General features: G+C 49.2%; 1 protein-coding gene across 1 annotated transcript; it reads left to right on the forward strand.

The window, feature by feature from the left end:
- Positions 1–496: 496 nt before the first annotated feature.
- AMZ1 (archaelysin family metallopeptidase 1) lies at positions 497–16,999 on the forward strand. Its single transcript, XM_090024364.1, has 7 exons — positions 497–586; positions 6,790–7,123; positions 7,905–8,072; positions 8,922–9,050; positions 9,446–9,609; positions 10,734–10,910; positions 14,742–16,999. The coding sequence occupies exons 2-7, from the start codon at positions 6,820–6,822 to the stop codon at positions 15,306–15,308; spliced, it is 1,509 nt and encodes a 502-aa protein (XP_089880490.1). The 5' UTR covers positions 497–586; positions 6,790–6,819; the 3' UTR covers positions 15,309–16,999.
- The last annotated feature ends 1,620 nt before the right edge of the window (positions 17,000–18,619 follow it).

Raw genomic sequence — 18,619 nt, forward strand, 5'->3', positions numbered from 1 at the left:
GACCCACAAACACAGCTTCCCCGCAGGCCCGGGAAGGGAGGGCGGCGCCCAGCCAGGTCACAAAGGGCCTGGGCACGTTCTCGGAGGAAAGGGGCACGGCCTCTGACTCAGACCCGAAACGCTGGAAGCTGCCAGCGGGAGAACAGCGGAGAAAACCCGGTCACTCCCCGCCGGCCCCCCGCAACACCCGAGGCTGCCCAGGGCGGACGTAGGCTCAATCCCAGCCAGGGCGGCGCTCATGATCTTCCAGGCGGTGGTCAAGGGTGCCCCGGCCCGGGTGCTGCCCCCCAGCCCTCCCTGGGCGCGGTGCCAAGGACCAGCGCTTTGCCCTCCGGCCTCAGTTGTCCCGCCTGGAGCATGGGGAGAATGTAGGGGGTGCGAGTCTGCGCAGGGCCCCCCCCCGCGCGCCGGGGTGCGAGTCTGCGCAGGGCCCCCCCCCCCCCCGCGCCGGGGCGGGGCGGGGCGGGGCGGCGAGACCCCCCGCCCCGCCCCGCGCCGCGCCGCGCCGCGCCCCTCCCGCTCTGCGGACGCCGGCCCGGCCCGGCGCGGCCCGCCACCAGCCCGGCTGCAGCGGCGGCGGCTCCAGGTGAGTGCGGCGCGGCGGGGGGCGGCGGGCCGGGGCCGGGGCCGGGGCCGGGGCCGGGGCGTCCCGCCTGGAGCATGGGGCCGGGGCGGCGGGCTCGTGGGAGACGGAGTCTGGTCCACAAACAGGCTGCATCGCTTCACGCTCCGGCGGTGCTGCGCCTCTCGCACGCCTCCGTATATATGCACGCACTTTGCAGCCTTGCAGCATATATAGTACATCTATTTTACACACACACGTGCACGTGCACATTTACATACATACAGACACTTCACAGCATATATCGCACACATGCAGGGGGCACACGCACATAGACACACTTTGCAACCTTGCAGCATATATGTATTACACACACACGCATGGGCACATTCACATACACACTTCGAAGCATTTTGCACACATGCCTATGTACATGTACACGTGTGTACACACATGGCAACCTGCAGCATATTATATATTGCATTCAGCCATGCATATGTACTTGTACACACACACGCACGCTTTAGCTAGTCTAAAAGCTGGAAATGCACCCTGCTTTCTACTTGACTTCGGACTACCAAGGCTAACAAAGTCTCTTCGCTCTAATAGTGGCTGAGCTCAAAGGACACCGCAAACATTTGCACAGAGGCTTGTGCCTTACAACTGCAGCATTGCTTTACTGGGCAGTTTCGCTTCTTAAATCTATCTAGGCAGCTCTGAAAGTTTCACTTTAGAAAGCATAAGGCCCCTGGAGAGGAGGTGAACAAGGGGCCTCGAGCTAGGAGTAGTGGCTTGAACTTGGGGCGTCTCCAGAGAATTTTGTTGCAAGATGCTGCTTCTCTAGAGAGTGGGCAAACCCCTGCATCTCCTATAGGAATGTGGAAGGGACAAGGCAGCTGCATCCTCCCTGCATTTGCCAAAATAGGCACAGAAAATAGCATCTATTAGCGGCAAATTGTCCAGCTCTACGCAGCAGCGACAAACAAATAACTTTTCATTTAACCTACCTTCTGGAGAGATTCAAGACTTAATTCATTCAGGTCCGCAAATCACGCTGAGATGGTCAGAGGGCAGGTGCTTTAAAAGAACAGTATCTTCCATGTTTCAGGGGTGTAGGGTGTAGCCGTGTTGGTCTAAGGACATAGGCAGACCAATGTCTAATAAAAGATATCGGATTTACCCGAAGAACCATATTTGCTTAAAAGAGCAAGCTATTGTTATAATAAGGCATGCATCGTATAAAGCCCTTAGAAGAGAAGCATGAAATTAGGGAAATGGATATTCATGTGAGATTGAGCTTTGTCAGAATCCACCCTTTTCTGCTTTTCAGTACAGACAATATTAAAAAAAATCAAAGGGGATTGGGTACCTTTGTGCTTTCAAACATGCCTCTAGCTACCTACGTACCTAAAAAACTAACCCCTAATCTTGCCAGCCTTTATTTCTGCAAGTCGTTCGACTGACTTCAGTCCAACTTGCTGCATAAGAACAATTCACCTGACTAGAAGCTTGCAGGATTAGGCCTTCAGGCAGTAATAAAGCCAACAGACCAATCGCAGCTACAAACTGAAGGGTAAAATGCCTTACCCATAAGCGCATATATGTTTGCAAGTCCCTGGAGGTTTCCGCAGAGCTGGGGATGACTCCTGCCAGGGGGACTAAATGAAGCACGTTTCACAGTGACAAACATTTCCTGGAGGCATTGCAAATGAGGATGAGCAGAATCAGATGGCATTTGTGGTGACAGGACCTACAGCTTTATGGCATGAAACGCACCCAGCCTGACCAACTGCCACCTTGGACCTTACTTATCCAGTTGCTCCAGGGAACGGTGGCTTGCGTAGGTCTCCACACGCAGCCAAATCCAGCCTATTTTCTCCTTCAGCAGAGATGGATCTCGCATGCTTGGAGGAAATGGGTTTAAAGGAATGTGAAATTTGGTTTGCAGAGGGGTTCAACATCCAAGCGTCCTTCCCTCTCTCTCCCAGGTCTTGACTTTCTTCCACATTATGAGTTCAGTCTCTTAGTTGAGCAAAATCTTTCTTTAGTCTACGTCAACAGACAAATTGAGAAAATTGCCCTCAGCCTTGCATCCCTGTTTATCCTGGTAACAAGATGATCTGAAAGCAGCACTGCTTGCAGATCACTAACTGGCTAGGGCATTTCTCCATGACAAGCTAATGCTTGTTATGTGCACTTGGGGCTTTTCATTTAGGCTGACGGGCTATGAATTTTCTGCACTATGGCTGCTTATTTACAGGACAGCATCCAATTCAAGCAATTAATCAGCTTTAACAAAGTCAGCTACGGTTCCCCAGACGCACACAGCGCCCGGTTTAACGTCTCTCTCTCTCTGAATATCTCAGAAAAGTTCAGAGGTGAAGAAACAGAATCCATAGGCCTCCTTGAGGGTCTGAAGCCCACCGTTCGCATGAAGAAGGCAGCACGCAAAGACATCCAGAATTTAAGATTAGCCGGTTAGAGACAACATCGCCCAGTTTAAGGCCAGGTTGTTTTTTTAAAGCACTGAACAATGAGCATCTGCACACCCGTTTCTCCCCCTGGGACCAACACACCCTCTGCACACCCTGGGCGGCTCGTCTCCTCACCAGATTCCAGTGAACGTGGGCTGCGTTACGTCGGCAGTAATTATGCTATTGCTGTCAGGCCAATGTCACTGTAACTGAGAATAAGTGACACAACCGTGAAGTACAAAAAGAATAATTCATAGGTAATTGTCAATCACAGGGAGTCATTGATAGGTAGCTGATTTACAAAGGGAATAATTTACGAGGAACTGAATCGCATTTATGCGGAGCTGTCAGGGAGGAGTGCATTGGCTGTATTCTGCTGTGTGATAAGAGGCGGCTCCATTTTGAAAGGAAGATTTCTGGCGAAAAAAGTTAAAAGCCGTCAGAACTCCCCAGTAAAAATAGTTGCAAAGGGGACTGTCTCAGCACTTCCTCAGCCAGACAGGACAGCGCAGACCGGGTCCCTAGAGCCCCAGTCCCAAAGGCTTTGTCCTTGAAGCCCTCTGCAGCTACCTTGGGCAGCGTAGGATCGATGCCAAAGTCTTGGGGTTCTGTGTGCTACCTTGTACACAGCGTGTGCTCGTGTGTGATGGAAAAGGTGAGGACAACCTTTTTACAGGTTTCTAAATGCTGAATACATAAATCCATTGAGGGGCTGTGGGGGCACACCGGCATACTACGCCTTCAGTGCACAAATCATTTACTCCACACACTAAAGTTTAGTGACCAGACTAGGGCTTTACATTTCTTAATCTCTCCTGTAAATCTTAGGAAACTTTGCAGTACTTCAGATTACGCTTGCTCTGCAGATTTTAGGGCTTGGGGAGTTTTGGGGAAGAGTAGGGGAAGGAGGAGGAGGTACCCCCCCACACACACATATTGCCTTTACCTTTCTGCAGTTTGCTGGTATTCACAGATGTCATAGATTTTTAGGGGCAGAAGGGACCTCAGTAGGTCATTGAGTCCGACCCCCTGCTCTGGGCAGGAAAGAGCGCTGGGGTCATCTGACCCCAGCGCGGTGCTTGTCCAGTCTCCTCTTAAAGACCCCCAAGGTAGGTTGCTCCATGGGAGCAGGTGGGAATATGGATGCAGCGATTGCTACTTTTATTATTCAGGTTTTTCTTATTAAAAGAGCCTGCTGGAGTCCACAAACCAGCCCCCATTGTGATATTACATCTGAAGGTTGTACTAAGGTTTCCTTGACACAAAAGCAAAGGATTACATAGCCCTTTTTCCACCACTTCAGTTAGTGAAAGAGCATGTCCAGATATCAGAGCAGGCACAAAATGCATTTCTTATAGTTCAGGTTGTAAACCAGCTTCTGTTTTAAACTTAAGGTGCCCACGAGCCTTTCCTAGCCATTAATTTTCTCTAGTGAAGTGTTTTAGGAAAGCTTGTGAAATGGAAGCAATCAATCATGCTGGTTTTGCACAATGTAACAGGTTGTGGCCATTCTGCTATAGGCAAAAACATTGAGTGCAGGAGAACTAGGCAGGAATCACACCAGGCAAATATGGGATAACGAGTGAACTCCTGCACTGGATCCCACAAGATGCTAAGTGCCTTCAGCCAATACTGACCGCTCTGGAGTTGTGTGTGGTCAACACAACGCCCCTTTGAAAGTCTCTCAGTAGGAGGTTGATCAGGTTTGCTACAGCAGGCATTGTGCAGACTACCCACCGTACGGACAGTTTTGAGAAGCCGTATATCTGTATCCCACAGCTGTAGCATGCTCGATATCCTGTACAGGAAGCTAGGTAGCTGCACTAGAGGGCTGTGCACACAGTAGTATTCACAGTCACATGCTACAACTCTTCTCTCTTGACATGTTGATTTAAAAAAAACCCATCTTTTTCAACAAAAAACTTCCCCAACCACCCCTTGACCCTGCCTCTAATACTAGATTTACTTACCAGGGAAGTACTAATAAAAGGTAGTTCGTGCTTCTTAAAACCTTTCTTGCCAAGATTAGTTTCAACCAGGACCACAGCAAAGACACTTAGAAACCCCCTCTCCCCCATCTTTCCCGTCTCCTCTTGCCTGCCTTGGTGGGGGTGGGTATCCATGATCCCTTAATGCCTTTCACATTGCTGATAGTTTCTACATGTAGGTGCTAAGTGTGACTAAGAAACTGGTGTTTGGATTATGGTTGTGTATGATTATTACAAAATTACTGAATGGGTGAAATCTTGGCTTCCATGAAACTAATGGCCAGATTCTCATCTACTGCAATAGGGCCAGCGTGTGCAAGGAAGTCAGACTGATCTTTTAGACCAGTCTGGACCAGGGTATGGCATAGCTTTCACTATATCTGCTAACGCACAAGTGTTTGCTTTGCTAATGTAGGTTGTTTGGGGCTTCTGTGGATAGTAATTGCAGAATGGAAAGTGCCTCCATGTACAGGCTTGGATTGCCATCTGTAAAGGGAGAGAAGCAAGGGTTCTTCTGACAGTATCTTTCATTGAATCAACTGTGTATTTGGGAGAGTTGGCAGACAAGCCAGACACAAAGGGCACGTCTACATGTCGCTCTCTGTCACAGTAGTGATGTGCTACGGTGACATAGCGATCACATGAGTCTACACGTGACCAGCAGCTACTTCGCCGTAACGGCACGCTCCCCCCATTTTAACGCACTGCTACGGCAAAGTCGTGGCTAAACCAACCTGTGTGCTGCAGTACGGGCGGTTACCGTGTTGTGTTGTAGTACTTCCTTATAAGTACTAAAGCACAGCACAGTAACAACATTGCCGTAGGGTGACGTGTAGACATGCCTAAGGTGCCCTTCCTCAAGTCTGAGAAGAGAACAGGTACAGTAGAGACACAGGAAGGACAAAGAAAAGTTCCCTCCTCTTTTCGAAGACTTTCATTGTGTTGTGTGTCAGATGATGGGGAGCTATTTAAAAACAAGGCCCTGCAAACCCAGGAGAAAGGCCCACATTTGCTCTGAATGGGTACAGTATTTCCATAGCACAGACTGGAGGCCTAGTCCCATCCCAGCATGCGCTAGGCTCAGCATAAACCCAGGCTGGAAGCCCCCTCTTTCCTTCCCCAGAGTCCCAAGCAGGGATCTTCCAGAGGAACCTATGTTGTAATGGTAATCAAATGCCTAATTCCCGAGTCTGGGATTTTCCAAGTAAGGAACCTGGAGGTGCTGTTCCCAGGACACTAACAGCATTTCCTTTCAGCTGGATGCTTTGATTTGTACTAAGTTTACCTTTTTGTATCAGCTCCAGGGTTCTTGATGTTAATCCACGGTGGTACAAAGGTTACAAAGGTACTCGGGCATGACAGAGCGGGGCCATAAGTGCCTAGCTTGATGGGCAGATAGAACAAATGAACACGAGTCATTCACCACGTCCATTCACTCATCTGAGCTGGCAGTCTGCCCCGGACCCAAGTTCTGAGGCTGCTCAGATCATCCAGCAGATACTCTGAGTCAATATTGTCAAGAGCAGAGGTAGAAAGGTGCTAGGAGAAGCAGTTGGCAGTGCACAACATGTATTATTCACGTTACAAAACACAGGAACTAGGCTACCTGTTTTGAGCGTCATCTGCTGGTACATCATCAGCTACTCCTGTAAACAGAGGGAACCGGCACTTCAGCCCAGACTGCAAACTTACTCGAGAGCAAACTGTTAAGGGTTGCAGGTGCCTCACAGGTCTAAAAGACAGTGGTTGTATTCACTCTTCCTAGGCAGTATCACAGTCCCTGGCCCCATCTGCAATGCTGCAGTGCAGACATGCTCAGGAGTTCAGCTTTGGGCCCCGTGCTTTGAAGGATGCCCTCATCTCAACCAACCCTGCCCTGCAGGAGCTCTACACCAAAGCTTTCTCCAGTGCAGAGAAGCTGTTCCTCTCTGAAGCCTACAACCCCCAGAGGACGATCTTCTGCACCCTGCTCATTCGGACAGCTTTTGACTGGATCCTCAGCCACCCAGATGCCCCCGAGGACTTTGAAACCTTCTATCACTCCATGCTGAGGAGGAAGCAGAGTTTCTATCGAAAGCACATCTACCTGCAGCCTATCGGTAAGGCAGGTGCCTGCACAAGGAGGGGAGAGGGGGGAACATCTTTAAAGAGATGTGGGGGTGATTTATAAATACCAACAACTTCCTTTTCAGCCTCTTATGAGCGAAAGGCTGGGAGGGGCTCCCCAGGCCATCATGCGCAGCAACTACTTACTCAAAGACACCTAAAACCCATCTGCTCCAAACTTTCAACTTACTACAAAGCCTAAAAATCAGAAATGCCAAGAAGAGCCCACAACACGCTTCAGGTAGTAGCAGTGGAGGTGAAGGCATGGCCAGCACCCTGCTACTGCCACGGCAGTGAAGTGACAGGTTACTTAACTCTTCCATCCAAGAGCAAAGCCTGCAAATGGCCAATGCCACAGCAAGGCCCTTGTGTTCCTGTGATCAGATACTGGGATGCCAGGGCTGGCGTCTAGCTTTGATTCAAAGCCATGGGTCACTGACAACAACTGGAGGGAAGGGAGACCCTGGAGGCAGCTCATAACCCGAGGGGTCCTGTCCCGTGTGTCCTCTGATATATTTACATTCAAATACTCACAGGACCCACAGCTGTAGGGTGAAGCTTTGAGAGGCCTGCCACAAAGAACCTGCAACTAAGATTACTAAGCAAGCACCCTCTCCTAGAGACCCATCTCTCCCCACCCCCAGGCAAACCTTGATAAGCAGCCAAAAACACAGCTGCACCCCTACCTCATTCCCATTAGCTCTAAAGAAGTCCCTTCAGGTGTTTTAGCTTCTCTCTAGCTATAAGGTTTGACACTGGTGCTTTTGTTCTTAGATCTCATTGAAGGATCTTCTGAGATATCACTGCTGGATTCCCTTAGGAGCTGTGTTGAGTCTTTCTTCCTGGGCCTTCGGGTAAAGTGCCTTCCTTCCATTCCCATCTCGTCCATTCGCTGCTGCTACCGACAAAACCAGGACTCAGACAGGGTGCAGCTTCACACAGGTAAGGATGGGGGAGAGCGTGGAGTGATCTGCCAGGCACACCGGCTCCTGACGGCCTCTCGGCCCACACCCACTCCCTTGGGAAACATCCGAGTATTCATCTCCCTGCCCAAACAGGAGGAAGGAAGTGAATAGGGAAAAATCCTGTTCCAGTGGAAAACCGAGAACTTTGGGGCTGGAAAGAACAATAGAAAAAATAGACAAGGCAGCAGTTCACATCATATTTTCCCTCTGTTTTTATTTGTCAGAGATATTTCATTTAAGTTTTGCAAGATAAAATCTGCTCTGTCCTCCCTAAGGGAACAGAATACCTTTTGGCCCATGTTTCCCCATCTGCTGCTGAAAGCCAAACTAAACAAATGGCCTGGGCAGTGCAAGTGGGGTGGGTATTTGTTAGCCTCATGTTAGGAAATGGGGGTTCAGATGTCATTTTGGTCCCAAGCAAAATGGGCTTCTTGGTTGCCAAACTAGCAAAGCCACCATGCTGCCTAGTACTGCAGGCAGTACTGGAGCTATCACAGGTCAGGGCTGAGATACCCACAAGGAAGTTCTTACAGCAGCAAGAACTAGTGCATCCTTTCGTTCATCTGCCTTGGCATTGAATTCACCCACTGGCCCAACAAGAATCCACTTCTTTGTCCCTCGAGCTCTCCTTTGGTTTCATTCCGTGTCATAGCGTCATCTCCAGGACAGCAAAGTCTGAAAGTTCCCCGGGTGGAGGAGACAGACGACTGGGCAAGGAACTCTGCTAGCTTGGATTTTCATCCTTCCAAACCACAGTGGAAACTGGGACTCTTGCCTCATCTTCCAGGCTGATTTGATATTTACCCTCTCTCTACTGTTTATCCAGATGGGATCCTGAACTTCCTAAAGAACAACAAGCCCATGGATGCCCTCTGTGTCCTTGGACTCACACTCGTGGACCTGTACCCCTGTGAGACCTGGAGTTTCACTTTCAGCAAATTTCTGCCAGAACAAGGTGGGATTCACATTGTATATTCTTCCCATGTTGGGCACAAGCAAGAAGGGTTTTGTATAGTGTAGTGGGCCATGTCCACTGGGAAACTAAAATAGCCAGGTCCTTCCCGGGATTGCTGTTCATCTCCATGTTGATAGGAAATAGGACTTCTCAGTTTAAAACTTGGAAACTCAAGACTCAATGCTGCCAGCAGCTTGCTGATGTGTACAGGCGAGGCTGACATGGTACAAGCCTTTTGGGATATATGCTCCACCCCATCCAGTGCAGTGAGGCATACAGTCACTGGATTGTACTTAAGCAGCTTTCTCACTGTGATGCCTATAGGTTAGGGGCAGCTGCAGGCAGCTGATAGTAGGCCAAGAGAACATCTCTTTCTTATTTGCCTGTCTTCACAGAAGTGGGAGTCTGCAGCTTTGCCAGATTTTCTGGCGATTTCCCCCAGGCAGGCTGTAGCGCCTTAAATCCAGCCCCGCGGAGGGGAAAGCTGTGCAAGGTCACAGAGAAGACTGGAGACCGGACATTGCTGTTCAGTGTGCTGGAGATGGTCCAGTGTTGCAAGGTGCGGTAAGCAGCCTACACAGACCCAAATGTCCTGCAGCAGGAGGGTTATGTTACAGCAACCCACAGATCCTGCCTTCATGTCTCAAGAAGCAGAAGTGAGAGCGACCTAACCACTGCCAGTGAAAATGGAACAAAGCGTTTGTGTTAACACATCTTGCTCATCACTTTGCACCTTCCAATCCTGTTCAGTCATTCATTAATTCACAAGACCCCTGAGCAGAGTGAAGGGGTTTCATTTCTGTTTCACATACAGGACAGAGAGCAGCACCGTGAGAGTGCGAGACCTGCTTTTATCATCAAGTCTGGGTTTCTGCTCCCACTACTAGTCTCGTGCTCAGGGTGCCGCCTGGAGCGCTGCCTGTCAGGAGCTGGGTGGGCAGATAGGTGATCCCCTCTCTGTGCCCAGTGCTGTCACTAGAGAGTTCCCACCAGCCTAGAAAGCACTTGTCTCTAATACTTGACAGATGTAACAGGTGCATGCAATTTTAATCCCAAACCTGCAGCATAGAGGAAGGGATTTGCCAGACCCTACATGGACCCACCAAAAAGTTTGCACATTTTCAAAACTCCTTGTAACCCAATCCTCCCCCCTGCATACACATCCTCTTGCTATTTCTCCCCAAACTTCCTTCTATAGGGCTTCTTACAGGGCTTGGCTCCTTCACTGACCAGCTGTTGCAGCTTCATACTTCTCTGCATTCCCTGCTGACTGCTCAGTCTTTCCTGCAGTGCTTTGCCAGTCCCCACTGGATCTCTGACTGGGAGAGGAAGGCAGCTAGATTGGGTGGCTGGAGCATTTTCAGGTGGCTATCTAGTGTTTCTGACCTATGACTGTGTGCCACCAAAAGCGCTCTCCCCCCCACCAACTCGAGTTGCTTACAAAAACAATATCCAGACCCCCATTCTGTAGAAGCAGAAAGTCTGCATGTTGGGATAGACTGGAAGTCTGGGAACTAGGCTCACTCACGGCCACTAGCAGACCAGCCTGGAGGGAGCCTGTAGTTGAGTTGACAAGGAGCTTGGATTCCTCTTTCCCTCCAGATGTGGAAAGGCAGAGAGAAGGGAGGTTGTGGTGGGGGCTGGAGTGACCCTTTTCTTCTGTGATTTTTGCTTTCCTGGAAGGTCATGTGCCATGAGATCTGCCACCTGATCGGCCTGGGGAACTGCAGGTGGCTGCAGTGCATCATGCAAGGCGCGCTGAGTTTGGACGAAGCACTTCTAAGGCCCCTGGAGCCCTGTCCCATCTGCCTTAGGAAACTGCAGTATGTCGTGGGCTTCAAACTCGTCGAGCGTTACCGGGTGAGAGACAGACTGCTACAACTGCATTTAGGGCACTGGGGTGAAGAAGGAAGTCCAGTAGCTTGGTAGTCTATCCCTGAAACAGCATCCTGTGAACATGTTATAGGAAGGACAGGCCTAAAAATACACACAGCTCAGCCCCAGGTGTCAGTGTGAGTTACCATGGGAGAGGGGGCATAACATGACAAACTGTGACTAATACTCTGCGCTTTGTAGGCAGCCTCCAGAGCTGTGCACCAACACTAAGGTGGTAACTGCTATCCCTATTGCACTAATGAGAAGGAGGCAGAGCCAAGGTCAGAGATGTAGTCAGAATGTGAAAGCTTCTGGATCCAGTCCTCTGCTATGGGACAATATGATTTTGTCTCAAAGCAACCCCTCCTAGCACAGCTACCTTTAGACATCACTCATAGGTCATTCCAGTATTAATGACTGCTAATGCTATCTGCCACTAGTGGCTAAACAGCTAGTCTCACTAGCGCTGAGAAGAACACACTGCAGTTCTTGCAAACCGCCCATCTTGGTTTTGATTCTGTTCTCTCCAAAGGACATACATCTTGTTCAGAGACCGAGTTTTCCAGAACTGCCCATTTTCAATTCCACGCATTGTGTTTTCACCATGTCTGTAGTTAGCTGTGCAATTCCAGGGGGATTTCTAGGTTCTTTTCCTTAGTTCTTGTTTGTTCAGTTTGGAAGGAAAACCTGTTTCATACAGAAAACAGTTTTCATTGCAAATGGAGCCAGAACACACTATATCTGGTTGTGTTGCTTGTCGCTGTGAGGAGCAGCTCACCAGCCTCATCTTCTAGATCAACTGTCTGGATCTAAAACTGAGAGATCCTCACACCCAGTAGCACTAGGCTTCAATTTTTACAAGTCAAGGGGATAAGAGCTGCAATGCAGCTACTCCTTTTCAAGAATCGCTCAATTAATGTTTCTATAAATGGCTTTCTTCAACACCTGTTTCACTGCAGTGAATATTGCGATTAGTTCAGCCTCCCCAATGCCACAGCAAAAGCTGCATCAAAGAGAAGAGACAACCCTCACCACCATGCATCATGATTACCTCTGAGCCCACAAGAAAATAACTAGACGAGGTACAGGCTATGTATTATAGTTGTACTCAACTCTCTAAGAGGCTTGATGCAGGCTGCACAAAAATGTAGAAAGGCAGATGAAATAGGAGAGGGCAAAGAATGTTTGGAAGCAAAATCTGATCAGAAAGCCAAGCTGCCGGCAAAACTCATTTTGCGAGGCCACAGCAAATCAGCGCCAGGCATCTGGAGTCAGCCTTACTTTTTGCTATTGGTTCTTCCAGTTGGAGAACAACCAACCTGCCTAAATCACATAATGGCTCAGGTCCCAAGTAATAGATCTGGGGAATGCCAGGCACAAAGCTGCTCTCCCGCCTGGAGCAGACAATGCTGCCAAGGTTAATGACTGCAGCGCAGGTTACGGGCAGGGCACCCAGAGGAGGAAGATAATCTTTCTGTAAGAGGATGAACACTGCAATTAATCTGAGCTGCCCTCATAACTGTGAGTTATTTAGACATCAGGCAATTAAGAGCCTCTTGTTCCAGGGTTTAGTTTATCTTGCAACTTAGAGCAAAAAAATCCACAGGCACATAATGCAATCTGTTCCCCTTACAGCACTGGCATATCCTGCATCTCTGACCTTGATTTGTTTGTAGTATTTTTCTTCAAGGCTGCAGTGAGGAGAGCAACTGGAAAGGGACCCAGGCTTGTCTTCTCAACACATTAGTTCCATTTAGTTTCTCAATTTAGCCTAGCTCAATCCCTTACCCTAGAGATTTATTCTCCCTGCCCTTTGCAAATTGCTCTGTTCTACGTGACTGCATAGAGGAAATCCTCACTTATAACCATGTCAAACTCACCCAGGGATTTAACAGATGTGGGCAAGGGCAGGATCACCCTCTGCTACAACCCACTGGCCCTAGTGTCAAACAGCAGGCTTGATGCCATGCTCAACAGTATATTGAGCAGGCCAGGTCCCTGCTGCTTCTCCACAACCATTCATTTTGCAGTAACAAGTGTGTGCAGAGGCTCCCCTGTCTGGTTAGGCACAAAACACACAGCCAGATCTACCACCACAAAGTAAAAGAAACCCTGCAGACAGAGAGACTGGAAAGGATTCTGCTCTGTAACAGTGATTTTGGAGAGAGCTATCTCTCTAGACCTGGAAAAAAACAGCCTTGTGTGTTTGAATGTCCTGGCCTCAGCTCACTTTTGCTTGGACTCGTGCTTCCCTCAAGCACTGTGGCTTGGGCCGGGCAGCAGTTTTGGTTTCTTTGGAGTTTCATTGATGTGCTGTATTTTAAAGAGCCATTATAAAATCCCAAGCATAGCTGCAGCTCTCAGGCAGCCTCACTGTCATCACCCCCTGCTCTGGCCCCTGCCACACTAGCTGATACGTGCGCCTGTGTATGGAGGAGGATAGGGCTGGCTTTAATCATACAAGGCACTGCATCAAGGCAGGAAGGGAAGTCTTTCCTTCTGGCCAAGAAAAATAGCAAGGGATCTCAGCTGTTCAGATACAGCTGAGCTCAAAGGGACAATTTCTTCCCTGTACAAAACTCTTCTCCAAGGCTTTGCTCTCGGACTGAAACGGGAAACATGGCAGCCTTCTCCCAAACACTCAGCCCAGTCTCTTTATATCACTGGCCTGCAGTAAGGAGACAACAGGGGGAGGGAAGAGCAGGAAGAAAGGAAACCTGGGGGAAAAGCAGCTCTGCAAATTGCCCGCAGAGCTCGGAGGCTTAGCCAGAGCGTGGCACTGGTGCCCTCTGCTGGAACAAGCCCGGCACAAATCCTGCCCGGGAGCACAGTGCAGTCCCACCCTGAGCCCGCCTTAGGGGCTGTGCCGCGTGCTTGTATGTCCCGGCTGTCTCCACTGGGTGTCCTTGAGCAATTGTACAACTTTGCAAAGACACCAGCTGTGGAGTAACAGGAAATGTAAAGATAAAAGGCACTGGTATGTAAGAAGGTGGGCGCGGGGATGTGGAAAGCCAAGCAAAAGAGCACCCCACACATAGCAATGCACCGCATAAGGAGACTGTTATCAAGTGGTGACTGTCAGTTGCTACACTTCATTCCCAGCCGCCTAAGGAATCAGTGTGCCGGGAGCAATTCGTTGTTTGCCACGTTGTTTGCAGCGTTTAAATATTTAAACAGGGAATCATCTCGGGCATTTCGCTTTCCGTGACTTCTTTCCTGGAGCCCAGCTTTTCCTCATGCATATTCCAGTGCGAGAGATGAGGAACGAAATTGCATGTTAAAACAGGATTTAATAGGCTGCTGAAATGAGATTCTTCACACTTTTTCTCAGGAACATTTAATATTCATATCACTGCCTCTAGAGGGGCACGGGTTGGTATGTTGCTTTTACCCTGATCAAAGGCCCGCAGAGGTGTGCGGATGAGCACCAACTGCTCAGGAGTGGTCCAGCCCTGGCCTCCTCGTTTAACCATCAGGGCAGGGACTGGGCGGGGGCTTTGCAGGCCGCCAAGGTGCAGATACATCTTTCGCACCCAGTCCCTCCCAAAGAGGAGTTCAGTTTGCAGCTCTGCTCTTCTCTCTCTCCGCTGCACCACTGGGACTGTTAAGGGTGCTTCTGGCTGTAGGCACCCGCCTTGTACCATCTGAAAAGGGAATCTCTTTTCAGAGATGAAGTGTTCAGTACTTCCCGAAAACCTGAGCCACTTGGGTCTCAATTCTGAATGGGCCCTTTGAATATCCCGGCCCCCTGGTGTTTGCCGTTGTGCCAAGTTCTCTCTCATTCTCCAAAATGAAACCTTTCTCCTGTCTCCACAGAAACTGTATGCTTGGACACAAACTGTACTGTCAGCCTGGGCCAGTCAGGAGCCAACAGACCTGTCGGCCTCCGAGGACCTCCTGCCATTCAGCTCGGACTCGGGGATGTGCTGCGAGAACGACTCCGAAGCAGTCACTTCCCTGTCCGAGCCCCTAACCCCGGACACATGCAGCCAGGCCCTCTCCATCGGGCAGGAGCTGGAGCACGATGAGCAGTTGTGTTCTCTGGCCGACACGCACAGCGAGCAGGAACTGGACGGCACTACCAAGACCACAGACATCATCAAGGAGTACGAGCTGTGGCTGGAAATGTGCATTGCTGCCTTGGAGAGGAATGTCTCTGAGGAGGAACTGGCCCAGGTGGATGAAACTGTGGATGCTTTTGCCAGGTGGGAAATGTTTACAGGGCAGCTCCCCACCATGAAGGACTTGTCCTTGACCAGGGGCAGCGTAGGGTTAAGGAAAGTCCTCGGAGACAAATTCTCATCCTTGCGGAAGAAGCTGAGCTCCAGAAGACTGCCGAAGGGGGAATCCTCCCCTCATCGCTGGAGATGGGAAGAAAACTAACAGTGGCCTGACCTGTGTGTCCATCTCTCACTGTCCTTCTGGCTGGGAAATGGCAGCCTGATTTAAGTTTTGTTCTATTATTACCCTGCGTCAGATCTTTCCCACCAGAAGTTACATCCCACCAGAATTAAGTGTTTCTTTTTCCCCTAATGTGGAGTTCAGTCAGTCTGTCTATCTCCATCTCTAAGAGCTTGTCTGAATGAGAGAGTAACACTGGCTTAATGTAAAGTATCAATCCAAACCTATGACAAGTCCCATGTGGATGCTCCTACTTCAGTCTGGCTTACAGTGGCTTGGAACAGGTTTAAGTTAAAAGCAGCTTAAAACACGTTCATGTAAAGGTTTACACCAGTTGAGGGGAAAAAAAAGGAGCAAATTAAGCCAATGCAAAACTCCAATATAAGGAAATCGCCAATCTACTGAGAGCTTGAGCCATACAAACATGGCCATGATTTTTCATCTCACGTAATGCCAAGTATCCATTTCCAGCCAGATCTCTGATCCAGAGGTTGTAGGAGAAGAGCTGAGGCTTTCTAACCACAGACCCATAAGAGTCCAGGTAGACAGCAGCAAGCAGGGTCTGGGAAGTCAGATGGTAATGGGCACTGGGTACAGCAATAAGTAAAAACTGCCACTGCTTATCCATCACAAACGGCTTTATGTTGGCTGCCACTTGGTTGACGCACAGGGGATCTCTAGGAGCCGTACAGCCAAGATTGTAGCCATGAGCTGTAACAACTCTTATCCTCTGAGCATTGGCACAAGAGAGAAATTCCTAACACAGTCACGGCTTACTTTTGCTTGCAGAGACTTTGCTTCCAGCAGCTGACACACCAGCTTCTTCCTCTCTGGCCAAGGTCCCCAAGTCCGATATGAGTGCATTTACTAATAGGAAAACACTGCAGAACCTGCCTTTCAGTTGATAGCAACTCTCCAGCTATTTATAGCTGGCTGCTTGTGAGGCTGACAGTTTTTCAAGCCTTGTAAGAGCAGGGGCTGGCTCTCTCCATCATGGTTTCCCTCTGAATTCTGGCACTGATAATGCAGTCATCAACTTACTCTTGGTGGCCAGACTTAGTAATTTTAGATCCAAAAAATCTATTTAGTGTCCTGCTGCCCAAGACAAGCAAGCAGGTCAAACTGAGTCATGAGACTCCCCCCCTCCCCCAGCTGAAATTTTGGGCTTTAACAAGGGTACCAAAATACAGGCCCCAGCTTTCTCCATGCAGCTGAAAACTGCAAAAACCAAGGATTGCACTTTGTGGAAGAGGGCAGTGAGACAGCTTGCTCATGCAGGTGACTGGAGAAAACAGGGTGGCTTTTCCAAGAGAAGCCTGATGAAGGGCAGATGTCTAACGAACAAATTAAAGTCAGCACGGTTCATAGAAAGAGGAAAAAGGGGCCAACTTCTACAAGACTAATGAAGTCAGTGACTGGAAACGTTCCCGCCCTCTCCCCTCCCACAGCCCCTACATCTGGAATCCATGTTAGGGGAAAGCGGCTGCTGCCGCCCCCTGCCGGCTCCGTAAACCCGAATCACTGGTTAACGCTTGCTTTTCATCTCTCAGCTTTTTCAGACCTACCGAGGCTTTTGAACAAATCCTACATGGACGATAAACCCAGTTGCTGTCCACATCCTGTTCTCATCCTTTTTAGAGCACTGTTACTATTTTAAACATGAGCCGACTCGTTTTCCAGCCTGTTCATTCTTGCTTGCTCCTACAGTGAAGTCATAGGGCTAAATGTAAGGCAGTTCCCAGAAAGATCATGAACTCGAGATGATGGCATTGCTATAGAACCGAAAAGGAAGAGGGAGGTGGCAGCCCTCAGCTGTGATTAAATTGCAGAGGGAACACAGGAGAGGGGTGGCTAGCTAAAGCAGAGATGTGCTTTTAAACATCTGACTGACATGGAAGTCTCCCTTGTAGGAAGTGACAGAGGAAATGCAGGGCTATTCCCACTCACTACTTTGAAGCCAAACATTAAGGGGGGCGGGGAAGAGGGCAGGGAAATGTGGCTGTAGCTGATTTAGCTTATATATAGCTTTTTGTTAGACAATTATACCATAAAAGCAGACACTTCCTTTGAATAGCTCAGCTCCCAAACTCCTGACATGCTTGCAACATTATAATCAATAGTCACCCACTTACCAGTTCAGAGTCTAGGGCCAGTCTAGAAAAGGACGGAGGCTGCAGTGGAACTTGGAGCTTCACACACCTGGGTAGGATCCAGGATGGGATGGCACTTCAGGGAATGAAATATAAAAGGATGACTACTCTTCTAAGCTCTCAGACAGTTGTGAGATAGTCTGTACAATCCTGGTGTGCAGGTTTCTTGTGCATCAGGCTACACTTAGCACCTGCAAAGAGGTTTCCCACAAAGTCCTCTTCATCAGGCCACACAGTCTTTCATCCCCAGTCAGATAAGTGGCCAATTAATATTAGATACTACATGAATTGTGAAACAGCTTAACCAAATGCTGCACAGCCCAGGTCTGGCTCGTGGAATCAGGATGTACAGGTGACCAGAGCCAGCAGCCACCAAGTTCTGCTCAAGGTAGGTGATGGGCATGAAAGGGGCAGAATAAGTGACATCCAGTTTAGCACACTGTCAGTATATTGTTGTCCATGTTAACAATTGGGAAACATTCACATAGGAGAAAAGTACCTGGCAAAAGGTTTTGTAGATAGTGTCAGACCCAGAATCAGGGCAGATACCATTCCCACCTCTCTGCATGTATCCAAGCTCTGGAGGGGAGGAGCGCCACTGCTGGGAGAGCGAACCTGACAATTCTCAGAGGGAAGCAAGCAATTATCAACATCTGATGAAGGTGTCCCTGTAAAGAGTTAGTCTTCCCTTTTAAACAGCACCCACTGCCGTTAAGATTTGATTAACCTCGCTGCAAGACATTGCTGTAAAGGAGAGTTCACCAATAAAAACGCCGGCTACAGTGATTAGCTGCTAATAGGCAGGGCACAAGAGGCGGCCTTTGGGTTTGTTTTTAGAAGGTTAATTTGAAGGACCCATAAATCAGTGCAAAGTAGCTTAATACTCACCACGGGCTGTCAGCCAAGAGCAGTCACAAGCCCTGGTGAAGCCACGGACTGCTACATGGGGTAACGCATACAGCTGCATCGTCTATATATATTGCGCTGCAGCACCTAGGCTTCCTGTACTAGACAGTACTTTACCCTGACTTGGGGAGCCCTTGGTGCAGGATGTACACTCCAGAGCTGCACCAGCAGAAGCAGTGGTAACTAATGACCGAGAACTCTCCAGGTCATTCAGCTCCTCAGCATCTCCCTCAAGGA

Source organism: Crocodylus siamensis, chromosome 12, assembly GCF_052110815.1.
Source record: "Crocodylus siamensis isolate JL-2025a chromosome 12, ASM5211081v1, whole genome shotgun sequence".
NCBI lineage: Eukaryota > Metazoa > Chordata > Crocodylia > Crocodylidae > Crocodylus > Crocodylus siamensis.

Excerpts from the sequence above, each read along its gene's own strand:
- AMZ1 (XM_090024364.1), top strand. The coding sequence starts at position 6,820 with ATGCTGCAGTGCAGACATGCTCAGGAGTTCAGCTTTGGGCCCCGTGCT. Across the intron at positions 9,610-10,733 it reads AGATGGTCCAGTGTTGCAAG|GTCATGTGCCATGAGATCTG; the intron begins GTGCGGTAAGCA and ends CTTTCCTGGAAG. Across the intron at positions 10,911-14,741 it reads AACTCGTCGAGCGTTACCGG|AAACTGTATGCTTGGACACA; the intron begins GTGAGAGACAGA and ends CTGTCTCCACAG.